Here is a 16,956-nt window from a genome sequence, read left to right on the forward strand (position 1 = left end):
GTGTCAGTTTTTGTGGGGAGGGCTAATTTCCAGATGTCTGGCAAGCGGGATGTGTCGTCACGCTTGTTCATGTTGTGAGGGTGTTTCTCTATCTCGATGGCTTCCATGATTATTCTCTTGTGGTGATGTTCCATGTTAAAGAGCAATTTGGAATCTGCAAAATTAATTTCGTGTCCTGTTTCTTTCATGTGTTGGAAAAGAGAGGAAGTTTTTTCTTCTTTTTTGACGGCATTCTTGTGTTCTGCGATACGTGCATTTATTCGTCTGTTTGTTTGTCCAATGTACGTGGCTGGGCAGACTTTGCAGGGTATTTCATAGACCCCTTGGTTTTCCAACTGGATTTTATCCTTGGGGTTTCTGAGGATATTGGCTATTTTTTGGTTGGTGCAAAAGGCTGTTTTGATATTGTGTTTATGGAGGATTTTATGGAGCCGAAAGCACCAGCCTGAAGATGACGAGTGAGACCTCGTCGAAACGTCGCCTAGACACCCCAACTTTTACACGGGAAGACACCCGAGGACACCAAAACCTGCATTCCTGTACCCGTGAAAATCTACGAAAGCAAATATATATATATATATATATATATATAAATTTTAAATTCCGCCTTGTTGTCGTTTAGTCGTGTCCGACTCTTTGTGACCCCATGGACCAGAGAACGCCAGGCACTCCTGTCTTCCACTGCCTCCCGCACTTTGGTCAAACTCATGCTGGTAGCCCCGAGAACACTGTCCAACCATCTTGTCCTCTGTTGTCCCCTTCTCCTTGTGCCCTCCAGGAGTCTTCTCTTCTCCTGAGGTGGCCAAAGTATTGGAGCCTCAGCTTCAGGATCTGTCCTTCCAGTGAGCACTCAGGGCTGATTTCCTTCAGAATGGATCAGTTTGATCTTCTTGCAGTCCATGGGACTCTCAAGAGTCTCCTCCAGCACCATAATTCAAAAGCATCCATTCTTCGGCGATCAGCCTTCTTGATGGTCCAGCTCTCACTAGAACGTTGAAAATATGCGGGGAGTGAGTTGAGCTGGGGTCAGGAAGGGAAAAGGTGTCAACTTTGGAAGAAACATAAAAGAAACCTTCGCACTGTTGCCCAGAGAGGGCCGCTAAGCCCAACAGCAAACAACAGCCATTGATGCGGTCTGTTAATCCCTGCCACCGAGGCTTAAGTGCTGAATGCAGTCCTCCTGGCTCTCCGCCCCTTTGTGGTTTTCATAGCTCTGTAGCCAAGAGATCATCTGAGGATCTTTCTCACTGTCTTCTGTTGCCCCTCCCAAACTATCTGTGCATATTTGAATTAGGGGGCCTCTCTGTCCCGTTCCAGCAGAAAGCACCAATGCTTTTTCCAGATTTCTTGCTTCTTCCTCCTCTTAAGATTCTTGGCTTCTCCGTCTTTTTTTCACGCCCTGCCAGAAAAGTTTGCATCAAACCTCAGTAGGAAGAGCCAGTGGTGGAGAACCGAAAGAAAATAGCAGCAGGTTACAGACGCTTCAGGTTACAGACTCTGCTAACCCAGAAACAGTACCTCGGGTTAAGAACTTTGCTTCAGGATGAGAACAGAAATCGTGCAGCAGTTGCACGGCAGCAGCAGGAGGCCCCATTAGCTAAAGTGGTGCTTCAGGTTAAGAACAGTTTCAGGTTAAGAACGGACCTCCAGAACGAATTAAGTTCTTAACCCGAGGTACCATTGTGCAGTTCCCAGAATTCTTTGGGGGAAGCCATATTGTCAGAGACATGGAGAGACACATGGAATCCCTTGGGCCACTGTCATATTCTCCTACGCTCCCCTCAGATTCTTCCCCTTCGCTCTCCATCTCCTCTCTTCCCTGTGCCTCTCCTCCTGAGCCTCTGACACATATGTATGTAGCCCTAATATCTCCTGGGATGCACTGCCCCCAGTACAATGGTTAAAGATGGCAGTGCTGCTCTTCAGCCCAAGTAGGCCTGACTGGCTCTGTCTAACCGTTGTGGGTCCAAGTTGTGTTCCTCCTCCCGAGCAACTGATCTCGCAGGGTGGCCACCTGCCCTGCTTTGCTTTGCCTCGGACCATTTCAAGCATGGCCTCTTGCTCTGGTCTTTTGGGGTGTTAGGAAAGGGGTGGTACTGCTGTTTGGGGGACACATTGTGCTTCATCTGGGGTGCTTTGCCCAGAAGAAAAGACACCTGAAGGCAGCCCTCTTTCGGGAAGCTTTTAATGTTTAACAGATTACTGTATTTTAATACGGTGGTACCTCAGGTTACATACGCTTCGGGTTACATGCGCTTCAGGTTACAGACTCCGCTAACCCCGAAATATTACCTTGGGTTAAGTACTTTGCTTCGGGATGAGAACAGAAATCGCACGGTGGCGGCGCAGCAGCAGCAGGAGGCCCCATTAGCTAAAGTGGTGCTTCAGGTTAAGTACGAACCTCCGGAACAAATTAAGTACTTAACCTGAGGTACCACTGTACTTTGTTGGAAGCCGCCCAGATTGGCTGGGGAAGCCCAGCCAGATGGGCAGGGTAGAAATAAATAAGAATAGTAATAATAATAATAATAATAATAATAATAATAATAATAATAAGTAAATGCAATATAAATCCGGAGTGGAGTCCCTAAGACAGTTGGATGGCTCCTTGTACTCCTCTCTGGCAACTCCTGCAGCCCAGCTGCTGCCAAGTGTGTTGTTCCGCCCTCCTCTGAACTGCAGTAAGGCAGAGAGCGGTGTCTTGTAATCTGGGCAGCCCAAGATTTCCATACACAGTCTCCATACACACTGTCCAGGCTTGCACCCTGGGGAAGTCACTTCAGTGTTGCTAATGCAGCAGTTTGATTTCACCCTCAGAGGTGCACTCCATTGTTGCTTGAGACAGCTGCAGAATCTGCTACTGGTCTACTGTAAACCATGTCATTTCCTCTGACCCTGCAGGCCTGAAAGTGACTCAGAAGTTGTGAAAGTCTAGGCTTGGTTATTGTGCACTAAGGACTAGGATTCCACACATTTCGTCACTGACTAGATTTATGCTGTTTCCAAAGAGAATTTCGAAATTCTAATGGTTTTTCAAAATGCAGGCTATTTTTTTTTTAAGTGCACGGTGGCAGGGTTGGGAGTTTGCAACACTTTTTATTTATTTTTAATCCTCTTAATCCAGAGAGTGTTGGCTGACTGAGGTTGAAAGGGAAAGGCACTTTGCACGTGTTTAGAGGCACTCTTTTTCATGTGAACGTTTTACATTATGTTTCAGGGGTAGCATTCTGAACAGAGTTCCAGGCCTGAATTCTGGCTCAGATCAAGCACTGGCGAATAGAAGCGTGTTCTTCAGATCGGAAATGTATGTTGGGTTCATTGTGGGTTTTATAGCTGCTACCATTTCCTTTCTCTTTTTGCTGGGCAGGCCTGACAGACGATGAAGATATCAAGGTAATGCTGAAAGGGTCCCCCTTTTGGAAAGTCAAGGCCAAGCCGGCACAGAAGCAGAGAATATATCGGCTGCAGGAAGATGGGATGACCATCTGGTTTGAGACCCGTTTCAAGAAGGCGTACTCCAAACATGTCTGTAAGTATCTGAGTGTGTCTGTTTTTGTATGTAGTCTTCAAATCCAGACTAGCTGGGCAAATCCGGAATAATTTTAGGAGGTCTAGAAGTGGTAAACCTCCTAGTTGAAATACTTAAACATATTGCTGTTTTCTCAAGTACTTTGAACTCGGGACGCTTCCAGACTGTCCCTATTTTCAGGTGGGAACACGCGCCAGCAAATTCAGATTGAGAGGTCAACAAACAGATCAGACATTTTTGCAATAAGGAAACTGCTGGGAAAATGCAGTAGATAACTAATCTCGCAAACAAAGCGTAATGAATATGCTCATTTAATAAGTCAACATTGTCTTATCTCCCTGCAAACAAATCGGGATGAATACTCAATAAGCAGATCTTCAGCTCTCTTCCCTGTCTCAGGCAATCCAGGGGCGTTAAAAGCCAAAAGTACAGAATCACAGTGAGGTTTGCGGTGAGGAGAAATGATTGTGACTCAGGAACCCTGGCAGGGGAGAGGACTACACTGGAAGAAGGAGATAATTGCATATGTTTATAGTTCCCAAAGACTTTTCTTCTGGTGCTTATTACAGATCAGGAAGCTTAAGGCGTATTTATCTTCAGCTAACATTGTGGGGTTTCCTTCCCCTCTGAGATTGCCACCGTTATGGAACTATCATCTTCAAACTAGTGCCCAGTGGTGTTTCCTATTCCCATCCCCTCAATTAGTATATATTTAAGATATATACTGTACATATTTTTTCTCAGTTTTTCAGAAGAGAGAGGCTGGAAACTGGTGTGGTGTTATATTGATATACAAAGGATATGTTGTGTGCAGTGGTGGAAGCAGGCAGCTAAGTAACTGTGCTTTGCATTTTGCCAATTTCACTCGCGGACAGGGAGACTGAGTGGCAAAGGCCCGCAATGTCTGACCCAGTAGATTTTGACCTGTGAAAACTTAAACAGCTCAGGACCACAAAACCTCAAGGACCGCCTCTTTCCATATGAACCCACCTGGACCCTGAGATCATCTTCTGAGGCCCTTCTTCGTGCACTTCCTCCACAAGAGGGTGGCAACACAAAAACGGACCTTTTCGGTGGTGGCTCCCTATTTCTGGAATGCTCTCCCTAGGAAGGTTCGGCTGGTGCCTTCATTATACAGCTTTAAGCACTGGGCAAAAACATTCCTCATTCCTCCCCCCCCCCCGCCTCCGATTGACACCCAATGCTCTTTTAAAATGTTTTGGGGGAAGTGAGGTATTATTGGGTTGTTCTTGTTTTTTTAATTACCGGTATATATTTTGTGATTTTATGTTGTAAATCGCCCTGAGACGATGTATGGCGATATACTACTAATAATACAGCGTTACCTCGGGTTACAAACACTTCAGGTTACAGACTCCACTAGCCCAGAAGTAGTACCTCAAGTGAAGAACTTTACCTCAGGATGAGAACAGAAATCGCTCCATGGCGGCAGCGGGAGGCCCCATTAGTTAAAGTGGTACCTCAGGTTAAGAACAGTTTCAGGTTAAGAACGGACCTCTGGAACGAATTAAATTTGTAACTAGAGGTACCACTGTAATAATAATTAATGATGATAATAATAATAATAACCACCTGCTGCTGCAACAACAACGATTAAGTATTTGTACCTCACCAACCTGGCTGGGTTTCCCCAGCCACTCTGGGTGGCTCCCAACAGAATAATAATAATAATAAAGTGATAAAACATCAAACATTAAAAACTTTCCTAAACAGGGTTGCCTTCAGATGTCATCTAAAAGTCAGATAGTTGTATATTTCCTTGACATCTGATGTCAAGCAAAAGCACAATATGTGTACAAATGCCTACAACGGTCAATGGAGAGGTCCATTTTCAGCACAAACAGATTATAACTTTCTTCCTTGAATCCACTTTAGATTGGCAACTAAAAATTGGGACAGGGATGACTTAGGGATGATGTTGTGTGTACAGCACATTGTCACACAGTGAGTACATTTCCTAAGGGTCCCGAAAGCCTGTCTTGCACTGCAGGAGATGGAAAAACTGTTCATTCAGCTGTGGTTGTGATTATGTTTGAACAGCCACTGCTACGGAGCAACAGAGAAAGCTGTGTTTACTGTGCGTCAGGCCGGTGATCCATTTAGCTGAGTACACCTGACTAATAAAAGCTCTCCATGGTTTCGGAAAAGGGGACATTTCCAGTCCCACCCAGAGACGTCAGGGACAATAATGATTAAATTTATTACCCACTTTCACCCGGAGGGTTATATCAATTTAAAATTCAGAGATAAGAACAATTTGCAGTCAGAGGAATAGGGTGGGTCCCCAGCACACCGTAGAAATAAGGATGACAAGGAAGAGAATGGGGGTAAGTTTTAATTAGTGCATTCACTAAGGAAGCTATGAGGGACGCGGGTGGTGCTGTGGGTTAAACCACAGAGCCTAGGACTTGCAGATCAGAAGGTCGGTGGTTTGAATCCCCGCGACGGGGTGAGCTCCCGTTGCTCGGTCCCTGCTCCTGCCAACCTAGCAGTTCGAAAGCATGTCAAAGTGCAAGTAGATAAATAAGTACTACTCCGGCGGGAAGGTAAACGGTGTTTCCGTGCGCTGCTCTGGTTCTCCAGAAGCGGCTTAGTCATGCTGGCCACATGAGCTGGAAGCTGTATGCCAGCTCCCTCGGCCAATAAAGCGAGATGAGCGCCACAACCCCAGAGTCGGTCACGACTGGACCTAATGGTCAGGGGTCCCTTTACCTTTACCTAAGGAAGTTATACCTATCCCCCTGTTCAACGTTGTGGAAAGCAACAAGCATGGATGTTTGAAAGAAGAGAATTAATCAGTGGATGTACGAAACGAACAAATCTATGGCTGTACGTAGAACGAGTGGCCAGCATTGTGTGGACAAAGGTTGCAAGAAGGAGGAATAGTAACATAAGAAAAAGTATTTTGAAAAACCTATGTGGACATGGCAAAGATGACAGCAAAGTCGAGTTCAAGGGATGAAATGGACCTGAAAGAATAAACTCCCTATTTGGTCATCTTGAAATATTGCATGTTAAATGGAATCATGGGCAGGATTAGATTTTGAGCAGCGGATGGACAACAAAATATAGCAATGGAAGAACTGTGGAATAGATAAAATTATAATGCAGCAAAGAAGAATGGGAATAACAACACCATGGAAGTCAACTTTTAAATTATGGATTAAATCTGTTATTTGTTAAGAGAAACTGGAACTCAATAAAAATTCATTGGCTGGAGAAAAAGGAATAGGGTGGGTCCTGAAAACACACAACATGAGGCGTGTTTTCAGGATTTGCTGAAGGCCTCGTAGTGAAGGTGTCATATGTGAGGAGGGAATTCCACAATTTAGGGGCTGTCAAAGAGACTGCCTTCTTATAGGCCACCACCCCACAACCTTGAAGGAAGTAGAACTACCAAGAGGGTCTTCTCTGCTGATCTGAACACCCAATAAGGTCTATAGGGTGGCGCTGTGGCCTAGACCACTGAGCCTCTTGGGCTTGCCGATCAGAAGGTTGGCGGTTCAAATCCCCGTGATGTGGTGAGCTGCTGTTGCTCTGTCCCAGCTCCTGCCAACCTAGCAGTTCGAAAGCTCACCAGTGCAAGTAGATAAATAGATACCGATGCGGCATTAAACGGCGTTTCCATGCGCTTTGGCACTATTCATGGTGTCCTGTTGTGCCAGAAGCAGTTTAGTCCTGCTGGCCACATGACCCGGAAAGCTGTCTGTGGGAAAGCTGTCTCGCTCGGCCTGAAAGCGAGATGAGCGCCGCAACCCCGTAATCGCCTTTGACTGGACTTAACCATCCAGGGGTCCTTTACCTTTACCTTTTATAGGGCTTTAACCTGGGATCTCTGTGCACAAGGCAGATGTTCTGTTGCTGAGCTACAGCCCTGCTTTGATTCCCCTGTTATCTTTTCTCTGCAAGTGGGAACAGCTTGCTAGACTTTTTGTCTCGCCTGGGATTAAAATGATTAAAAACGAAATTGGCATCAGATCATCTTGTGCAAGCATTTTATGCTGTGACCCTCTCTGCCTGTCCATCACCAGGGCTTCGGATTTCTGTTTAGTTTATAAGTCGGATATGAATCCTGTATGGAACTCTGAAAGGATGGGGCTTGAGAGACGCAGCATTTTGTGCCACTTTTGCCAAAGATTAGTTGTTGGCATCAGCGAAGGGGAGGTTGCAGAGATTCAAAAGGTGAATTTCTTAAGCTGCGTGGTAGCATCCAGGCCGACAAGAACTAAATGCATGGACAAAACAAAAAAAATTCTTCCAGTAGCACCTTAAGGACCAACTAAGTTAGTTCTTGGTATGAGCTTTCGTGTGCATGCACACTTCTTCTTTTTGTTTTGACTATGGCAGACCAACACGGCTACCTATCTGTAACTAAATGCATGGAGCGCTGGTATTTCTTTTTTCCTCCTCAACTCCCAAATGCTTTTGTAATGTACAGCAACCATAGCCCTTATGTTCCGCCATAGGATGTGGTCTGTGATGTAGATTTAAAAAATAAATAAATGAATGAATTGGATTTTTTTTCCTGGGAAGTTTAACTTATCGTATTTTTCGCCCTATAGGACGCACTTTCCCCCCTCCAAAAATGAAGGGGAAATGTGTGTGAGTCCTATGGGGCGAATGCAGGCTTTCGCTGAAGCCTGGAGAGCGAGAGGGGTCGGTGCGCACCGACCCCTCTCGCTCTCCAGGCTTCACGGACCTCTCTGCAAGCAGCGGGAACACTCCCGCTGCTTGAGGACAGTTGCCTGCATGCCGAAGCCTGCGCGCGCTGAGATCAGCGCGTCCAGGCTTCGCGGACCTCTCCGCAAGCAGCGGGAGTGCTCCCGCTGCTTGCGGAGAGTTGCCTGCATGCCGAAGCCTGCGCGCTGGGCTTCCACGGCTTGCAGAGAGCTGCCTGTTTGGGGGCTGGGGTCGGGGGAAGCTTGGGCCTCCCCCGCCCCAGCCCCGTGCCTGGGGGGGAAATAATTTCCCCCCTTTATTTCCCCCCCAAAAAACTAGGTGCGCCTTATGGGACAGTGCGTCCTATAGGGCGAAAAATACGGTAGATTGCATAGAGCAACATGGCTGCACTGCGGGGAACACACTGCCTTGTGTCCAGGGGGAGCGAGGCGAAAACAAAACGCAGGAAAATGTTCTGTTACTGGATGTCAGGGCGGGGAAGAGAGAGAGAGAGAGAGAGAAAAAGATAACAAGACTCAGAGAAAGAATGGAAGAGAATAACAGGAAACAGCACAATGTTTGCAACAGCTGAACAGCATTTTCAAAGAAAGGGTATCAGTTTCAGGGATGACATAGAAGCTGGTTATGTTCTATGCGCTCCACAAATAAGTTTAGAAGGATCTGATGTGGGGAGAAGGGCCTGGTTGCTATACAGATAGCAGGTGCAGGAGTCACAGTGGAGAGGAAAGGATCACAGCCGCTCCTCCTTGCTGAGGTCCCGATCCGGGGCAAGCACCCCATCCCACACAGCACCTGCCATTTACTTTTTAAGAGCCATTCGCCTGATTTCCTGTTTCACGGATGGCGTCTCTCATTCGGTCCTCAGATTGCTGAGTGGTTTGAAATGCAACTGATGCAGGCACCTATTGGATAGTGCCGGTGACGTCACCGATGACAAGAGATGCAGTCCTGCTCCCACAAATTTGTACAGTGGTACCTCAGGTTAAGTACTTAATTTATTCCGGAGGTCCGTTCTTAACCTGAAACTGTTCTTAACCTGAAGCACCACTTTAGCTAATGGGGCCTCCTGCTGCCGCCGCGCCGCTGCAGCACAATTTCTGTTCTCATCCTGAAGCAAAGTTCTTTACCTGAAGCACTATTTCTGGGTTAGCGGAGTCTGTAACCTGAAGCGTATGTAATCTGAGGTACCACTGTACTGGGTTTGGAGGGTCTTTTTGTTGCTAATGGTGAAAATGTACTTTAACGTCGTTTTTGGCCCCAGAGCTGTGTTCACCCTTGGCCAACCCTCCAGGGCTGTGTGTGTGTGTGTCTCTGGAAAGAACAGCGTTAAAAATAACTGTGACCAAGCCCTAAGCTCAGCTTGAGTATGGCAGAGGCAAGGTTTGAACCTAGTGCCTCGCCCGAAGCAGGAAATACTTGCTCCTTGAACCTGACTTCAACTTTCAGTTACTTATGGCTCATTAACACTTAAGTCAGGGTGTGGTGCAAGGGAAGGTGTGGGTTGGTTTGTTTTCCGTGGTTGCCCACCCCACACCACCCCCAGAGACAATAGAGTAGGGAACAGAATGGAATTTGAAAGCTTGTTTTGGGATGGGTTGGTGCAAGAAGAATTTGCGGCCAAACAAGTACTGTAAAATGTTGTTTAGCAACTTGCTTTGAGGGTTTCTGTGTACAATTTTGTAAGTGTGTGCAGGCACAATAGGAGCCCTCCGCCCTCATCCTGCTGTGTGACTTGGTTAGAGGGCAGAGGGAGGAGCAATATTGGTCCAGTAAAATAGTCTTTTTGCAAATTCGCTGCTTTTAAAATGAGAGAGGTGTCTCCCAGTATAGTCGTACCTTGGAAGTCGAACAGCATATAGTTCGTTTTTGTTCCCGAATGTTGCAAACCCGAGAGTGAGTGGTCTGGTTTGTGAACTATTTCCGGAAGCTGAACATCCGACGGGGCTTCTGATTGGCTGCAGCAGATTCCTGCAGCCAATCAAAAGCCACACTTTGGTTTCCAAACGTTTTGGAAGCTGATTGGGCTTCCGGAATGGAGTCCGTTCGGCTTCCAAGGTACGACTGTCTAGGACAGGGGAGGTGCACATGTTTCAATGAAATAATAAAGGGTAGTTGTAAACGTAGTTTTATCAGGCCCATAAACTAAAAACAGCTATGAAAGTTGAAAGCCAGCAAAGGTCTGGAAGCACTGCACAGAATGTCACATATAACGCTGTGGGGAAGGAGTCTTGCGATTGAGGCAATGATCTTTTGGTTGTTTGAGGAAGATATTAGACTTGTGACTGGGACCATATAACACCGGTCTTGAAAGACCTACATTGGCTCCCAGTACGTTTCCGAGCACAATTCAAAGTGTTGGTGCTGACTTTTAAAGCCCTAAACGGCCTCGGTCCAGTATACCTGAAGGAGCGTCTCCACCCCCATCGTTCAGCCCAGACACTGAGGTCCAGCGCTGAGGGCCTTCTGGTGGTTCCCTCCCTGCAGGAAGTGAGGTTGCAGGGAACCAGGCAGAGGGCCTTCTCGGTAGTGGCACCCACCCTGTGGAACAGCCTCCCACCAGATGTCAAAGAGAAAAATAACTACCAAACTTTTAGTAGATATCTAAAGGCAGCCCTGTTTAGGGAAGCTTTTAATGTTTAATAGGTTATTGTATTTTAGTGTTTTGTTCGAAGCCACCCAGAGTGGTTGGGTGGACCCAGCCATAGTAAATAATAATAATAATAATAATAATAATTATTATTATTATTATTATTATTATTATTATTATTATTATTATTATTATTATTATTATATTGTTTCACAGAGATTTAAGGGCTCATCCACACTTAACTTTTGCCCTGTGTAGTTCCATACTTTCCCAGTCCATGTGAGATATATATATACATATACATACATACATACATATATATATATATGCTTTCGTAGATTTTCACGGGTACAGGAATGCAGGTTTTGGTGTCCTCGGGTGTCTTCCCGTGTAAAAGTTGGGGTGTCTAGGCGACGTTTCGACGAGGTCTCACTCGTCATCTTCAGGCTGGTGCTTTCGGCTTCTTGTTACTGGAACAGAGCAGGATCTCAGTGTTTGAGTTCCTATAAATACTGTTGAGGGGGTGTGGTGTATAGCCTCCAATGTTCTGGGCAGAGAGGAAGTTCCCAGGCTAGTGTGCCTTTTCTTCTTTTGTTCCTTAATTACTTGAGGGATATCTTGAGTGATTTCTTGAGTGATATCCTGAGTACCACTTAGGTGGGTCATTAGGTGTGGATTAGTAGAAAGAAAACAATGGCATGGCCCTCCTTCCTTATATCAAGGGCACTACAGATAAAATTAGCAAAATCCTCCATAAACACAATATCAAAACAGCCTTTTGCACCAACCAAAAAATAGCCAATATCCTCAGAAACCCCAAGGATAAAATCCAGTTGGAAAACCAAGGGGTCTATGAAATACCCTGCAAAGTCTGCCCAGCCACGTACATTGGACAAACAAACAGACGAATAAATGCACGTATCGCAGAACACAAGAATGCCGTCAAAAAAGAAGAAAAAACTTCCTCTCTTTTCCAACACATGAAAGAAACAGGACACGAAATTAATTTTGCAGATTCCAAATTGCTCTTTAACATGGAACATCACCACAAGAGAATAATCATGGAAGCCATCGAGATAGAGAAACACCCTCACAACATGAACAAGCGTGACGACACATCCCGCTTGCCAGACATCTGGAAATTAGCCCTCCCCACAAAAACTGACACCAGATCCAGAGGCACACAGAACGCTATCACCAATCAACCACACCAGACCCAAACCCAGACCCTCTCCACAGATAAATTACAGACACCATCCAGTAGCCAAACCATGGTGGCACCTCCGGATGCTGCACCCCCCTGCAATCCCTACACAGATCTGGCTGACACAGGCCACAAAACCACAGCTCGCCCCTATACACGAAGCCAAGCCAGAGCACAACTAAGTGCAGTACAGCCATCTTCTCAGAAAAACTCTTCACAAAGTTCAAGAGGTCAAGACACAAAGACTTTAGCAACTAATCCACACCTAATGACCCACCTAAGTGGTACTCAGGATATCACTCAAGAAATCACTCAAGATATCCCTCAAGTAATTAAGGAACAAAAGAAGAAAAGGCACACTAGCCTGGGAACTTCCTCTCTGCCCAGAACATTGGAGGCTATACACCACACCCCCTCAACAGTATTTATAGGAACTCAAACACTGAGATCCTGCTCTGTCCCAGTAACAAGAAGCCGAAAGCACCAGCCTGAAGATGACGAGTGAGACCTCGTCGAAACGTCGCCTAGACACCCCAACTTTTACACGGGAAGACACCCGAGGACACCAAAACCTGCATATATATATATATATATATATATATATATATATATATATATATATATATATATAAAGGTAAAGGTACCCCTGCCCGTACGGGCCAGTCTTGCCAGACTCTAGGGTTGTGCGCTCATCTCACTCTATAGGCCGGGAGCCAGCGCTGTCCGCAGACACTTCCGGGTCACGTGGCCAGTGTGACAAGCTGCATCTGGCGAGCCAGCGCAGCACACGGAACGCCGTTTACCTTCCCGCTGGTAAGCGGTCCCTATTTATCTACTTGCACCCGGAGGTGCTTTCGAACTGCCAGGTCGGCAGGCGCTGGGACCGAACGACGGGAGCGCACCCCGCCGCGGGGATTCGAACCGCCGACCTGACGATCGGCAAGTCCTGGGCGCTGATGTTTTACCCACAGCGCCACCTGCATCCTACATATATATATATATCCTGCTGTTTTCCTAGGAAAGGCCACTCTTTCATGCTGAATTGGAACAAAAGCCTAGATAGCTCAATTGGCTAGAGCATGGTGCTGATAACGCCAAGGTTGCAGGTTCGATCCCCGTATGTGACAGCTGCATATTCCTGCATTGCAGGGGGCTGGACTAGATGTCCCTTAGGGTCCCTTCCAACTCTACAATTCTATAATCTATGAAAAGGCAATTTGGATTTTTATTTTTTTTTGTGGATTGCCGAGAGCTTTAAAGAGCAAGTTTTCGCGTGGTTGAGTCCTAATAAAGCCCTGGGACCTTTGGATGAAGCATGGGTAATTAATAACCATAATATAATTCTGACTGAGACGTGTTTCAGACTACCTGTTTTATTGAGGATTTGCCTGAATTGTGTGCAAGGAGGCTAGATGATGTTGTGACAAAGCAAGTGTTGTCCTGTACTTTACAGTGCATTTTCCTTATTGCAAAAAAGGCTGATCTTTTGAACAGGGTGGATTTGATTTAAATCACTAGTTGGACTTGATTTGAATCATTTTTTTACAGAAAGACTCATTCTTGCTGGTATAATCTTAATATTTACAACCAGATGAAGGTTTCATTTTTGGAATAATAGTTTTTACACTTATATCAAAAATTACTGATTTGGTTATACTATTAGAAATACATAGACAGATAATTATGAAATTATTGTGAGGTTTAGTAAGTTAACTGTTTATACTTAGACAGCTTTTCTGCTGTACTTTATTGGAAGGAGAAAAACAATCATTTCCTTAATAACAATTTATTTAACTAAAACAATAACATTATAGCATATGTATCCATGTTTGTTAACTGATGTGGTTAAACAATTAAAAAACAAAATTCATGCTGAGTTTTAGCGAACATGAAAAACTTAAAACAAATCCTTATTTCCTAATGAATAGCCTTTGGACTATAATGTAACGTAAACAGAAAACTATCTTTAGAAAGATTTTTCCTCCAAAAGCATTTTATTTTAAAAATCCAATTTAAATAAAAAAAAATCATATTTTGTTGATTTTTTTTTAAAAAACATGGATTTTTATCCACCCTGCTTTTGAAGAAGCAGGTTTCTTGCACATTACCTCCCAATCACCTGTAATTTGCCAATATGTGATCAAATTCTGCCCCCAAACAGTGGCAATGTGGCCCTGAGCTACAGCCTTTTTAAAGCCCCAGTGAAGTTGCTAAGACCTGAGTTTGGAGATCGGAACTGGATTGTTAACTTTAAACCAACAGCCTTGCAGTTGGTGCACCAAAGTGATCAAGCCTGAAGCATGGGATCTTGTTCTGTCCCTGATTTCTGTACGCAGTCCTGCATCCCTGTCTTGTCTTCCAGTCTCCATCCTACACATCGAAAGCGTGCGAGAAGGTTATCAGTCGGAGGGGCTTCGGAAATTCGGTGGCTCTTTCCCTGAGCAGCAATGCTTCACCATTGTCTTCAGGGGCAAGAGGAAAAACCTGGACCTAGCTGCCCGGAGTGTGGACGATGCTCAGCGATGGGTGCGAGGGCTCACAAAACTGATGGCCAGAGGCGAAGCCATGAGCCAGCGAGAGAAGCTCGAACAATATCCTTTCTGTTCAAGCCGCTTGAGCGCAGCGATTGTGTCAATCCTTAGGCGCCAGGAAACATAAATCAAATAACTTAAAGATTTGCTGCTGTTTCATTGACACCTTATTTTGGCTGCCTGAGGCAGTTGCCTCAGTCTGCCACAAAGAAGGGCCGGCCTGCAGCTTTTGGTACAGGAAAGAACTTTAGCGACAAAGCCCAGACAACAAGGCTTTAAATGTTTTGTGGAACTGCATTTGGAGAAGGTTCCTAGAAAGTGAGTTCAGAGCTTGTTTAAATCTGTGAGCTGGTAGTGTATTGGAGGCACAGTGGTACCTTGATTCTCGAACATACCGTATTTTTCGCTCCATAAGGCGCTCCGGACCATAGGGCACACCTAGTTTTTACGGGGGGGAAATCAATAAAAAAAATCTTATTCCCCCCCTGCCTTTGATTTTTGGAGGGGGAAAAGTGCATCGTATAGAGTGAAAAATACGGTAATCTGTTCCAGAAGACTTTTCAACTTCCGAAACGTTCAAAAACCGAGGCACAAAGGGCTGGCTGCAAATGCATTTGCGAAAATCAAAAAACATGAAGCTGTTTGACTTCCAAGGTGCATTCGAAAACGGAAGCATTTACTTCCGGGTTTTTGGTGTTCGGTTCCGACAACAGAGACGTTTGAGAACCGAGGTACCACTGTATACTAATGGAGAAAAATTCAGATCTCTCTCTCTGAACTTGAAATTCCACTACTTTTAACTTCCTTGGTAAAAATAAGAACATGAAAGTTTACAGTAGTTGTTTTCAGTTCTTTTTTGTCTGAGGAATCCGCCATACTTTGCATTAGCCTGCAGAACCCTAATCCCCTCTCCTTGCTCCCCTCAAGCAAAGTTTTCAAAAATCCCCTTACTAAAGCCCCCTCAAGATGCCCTTCTTGTTGCACATTCATGATGATTTGTGCTCATGATGCTATCGGGGCAGTCACACACATCCCACTTTTGATACTGTTTGAGGCTGCTTCATTCCCAGTCGGTGAACATCCCGTAACTTCCTGCTGAGGTCCCGTAACTAGTTTATTTTTGTCCCACTTTTTAGTTGCGCTTTAGCACTTCTGGACAGCAATCTTGTGGTAGCGTTAGGGAAGCATCACAGAGCGAACTAAAGCAGAATAAATCCACCCATTAATGCATTCTTATTGTGCCCAGGACATGTTTGCAGAATACAGCCACAATAAAACACCCGTCTGGGAGGGGCCCTAAATTTATTTAACCATTGCAAAATGCAAAGTTAAATTCCTACTTTAATTCTTAATTATAACTTGGGATATATATATATATGAATGAAATCATTGAAAGTGAAGTGCTTGATGTGGGAGGTTGTGAAATTTCATGGAACCCCTGTGAGATGCAAACAGAAGCCAAAACATTCATCATGGTTGGAAAGCACTGACCAAGGTAGTAATTTTAGTATTTACCTCAAACCCAATTAGGTCCCTAAATGTATGTGCTAGGATATTGTTCTCTTTTACGAATGACCAGTACAGTCGTACCTTGGATCTCGAACACCTTGCGAGTCGAATGTTTTGGATCCCGAATGCCACAAACCCAGAACTGACTGTTCTGGTTTGTGAATGTTCTTTGGAACCCGAATGTCTGATGCGGCGTACAATTGGCTGCAGGAAGTTCCTGCAGCCAATCGGAAACTGTGCCTTGGTTTCCAAACGTTTTGGAAGTCGAACAGACTTCTGGAACGGATTCCGTTTGACTTCTGAGGTACCACTGGAGTTCTGAATATGAGTCTGGACATTCTAATCGAAGCATTTTCAAAACATTACCAAAGCTAATACCTCCTTGCAAGACCTTAGCTCTGAATTGTCTAACAGCTTAGCTCCAGGAAATTTGTTTTTGTCTAAGGCTGAAGGGTTCCTGATTCTGCAATAATTCCCCTCATAATAATTCTTCCTGGGTGTAGACCTGTTACCTTAGTTCCTGGGGATGGTGCCTCCCTTTCCCTTTTGTTCTTTCCTTACATCAGGTTCCACTTGGATCCATGACATCCTACACCAGGCTGACAAAAACAAAGACAATAAGATGAGCTTCAAAGAAATAAAAAACATGCTGCGGATGATAAACATCGACATGAATGACATCTACGCCTACAGGCTCTTCAAGGTACGTCATGGCCTTGTACGCTAGACGCCATCTTGCCTCCAGCTTCAGGACCTGCTTGGCTCTAGCTGCACACCTCCTTGGTTAGACGAAGGGTGCTTTGTCTCTAAGGTAAAGAGACATGGGTGGCGCTGTGGTCTAAACCACTGAGCCTCTTGTGCTTGCTGATTGGAGGTTTGGCGGTTTGAATCCCCA

At 45.2% G+C, this 16,956-nt stretch overlaps 1 protein-coding gene across 2 annotated transcripts in view; it reads left to right on the forward strand.

The window, feature by feature from the left end:
• Window positions 1-16,956, forward strand: part of PLCD3 (phospholipase C delta 3) — a 91,721-nt gene that overhangs the window by 34,968 nt on the left and 39,797 nt on the right. For both annotated transcript variants that reach the window (XR_014162168.1, XM_081883965.1), the window contains exons 2-4: window positions 3,368-3,529; window positions 14,384-14,612; window positions 16,635-16,764. Coding sequence is in view for 1 of the 2 variants with exons in the window: in XM_081883965.1 (XP_081740091.1) it covers window positions 3,368-3,529; window positions 14,384-14,612; window positions 16,635-16,764 (521 nt within the window). In the remaining variant the exon portion in view is untranslated. The remainder of the gene's footprint in view (window positions 1-3,367; window positions 3,530-14,383; window positions 14,613-16,634; window positions 16,765-16,956) is intronic.

The sequence above is a fragment of the Podarcis melisellensis genome, assembly GCF_964234715.1.
Source record: "Podarcis melisellensis genome assembly, chromosome: 13".
NCBI classification, from domain to species: Eukaryota; Metazoa; Chordata; class Lepidosauria; order Squamata; family Lacertidae; genus Podarcis; species Podarcis melisellensis.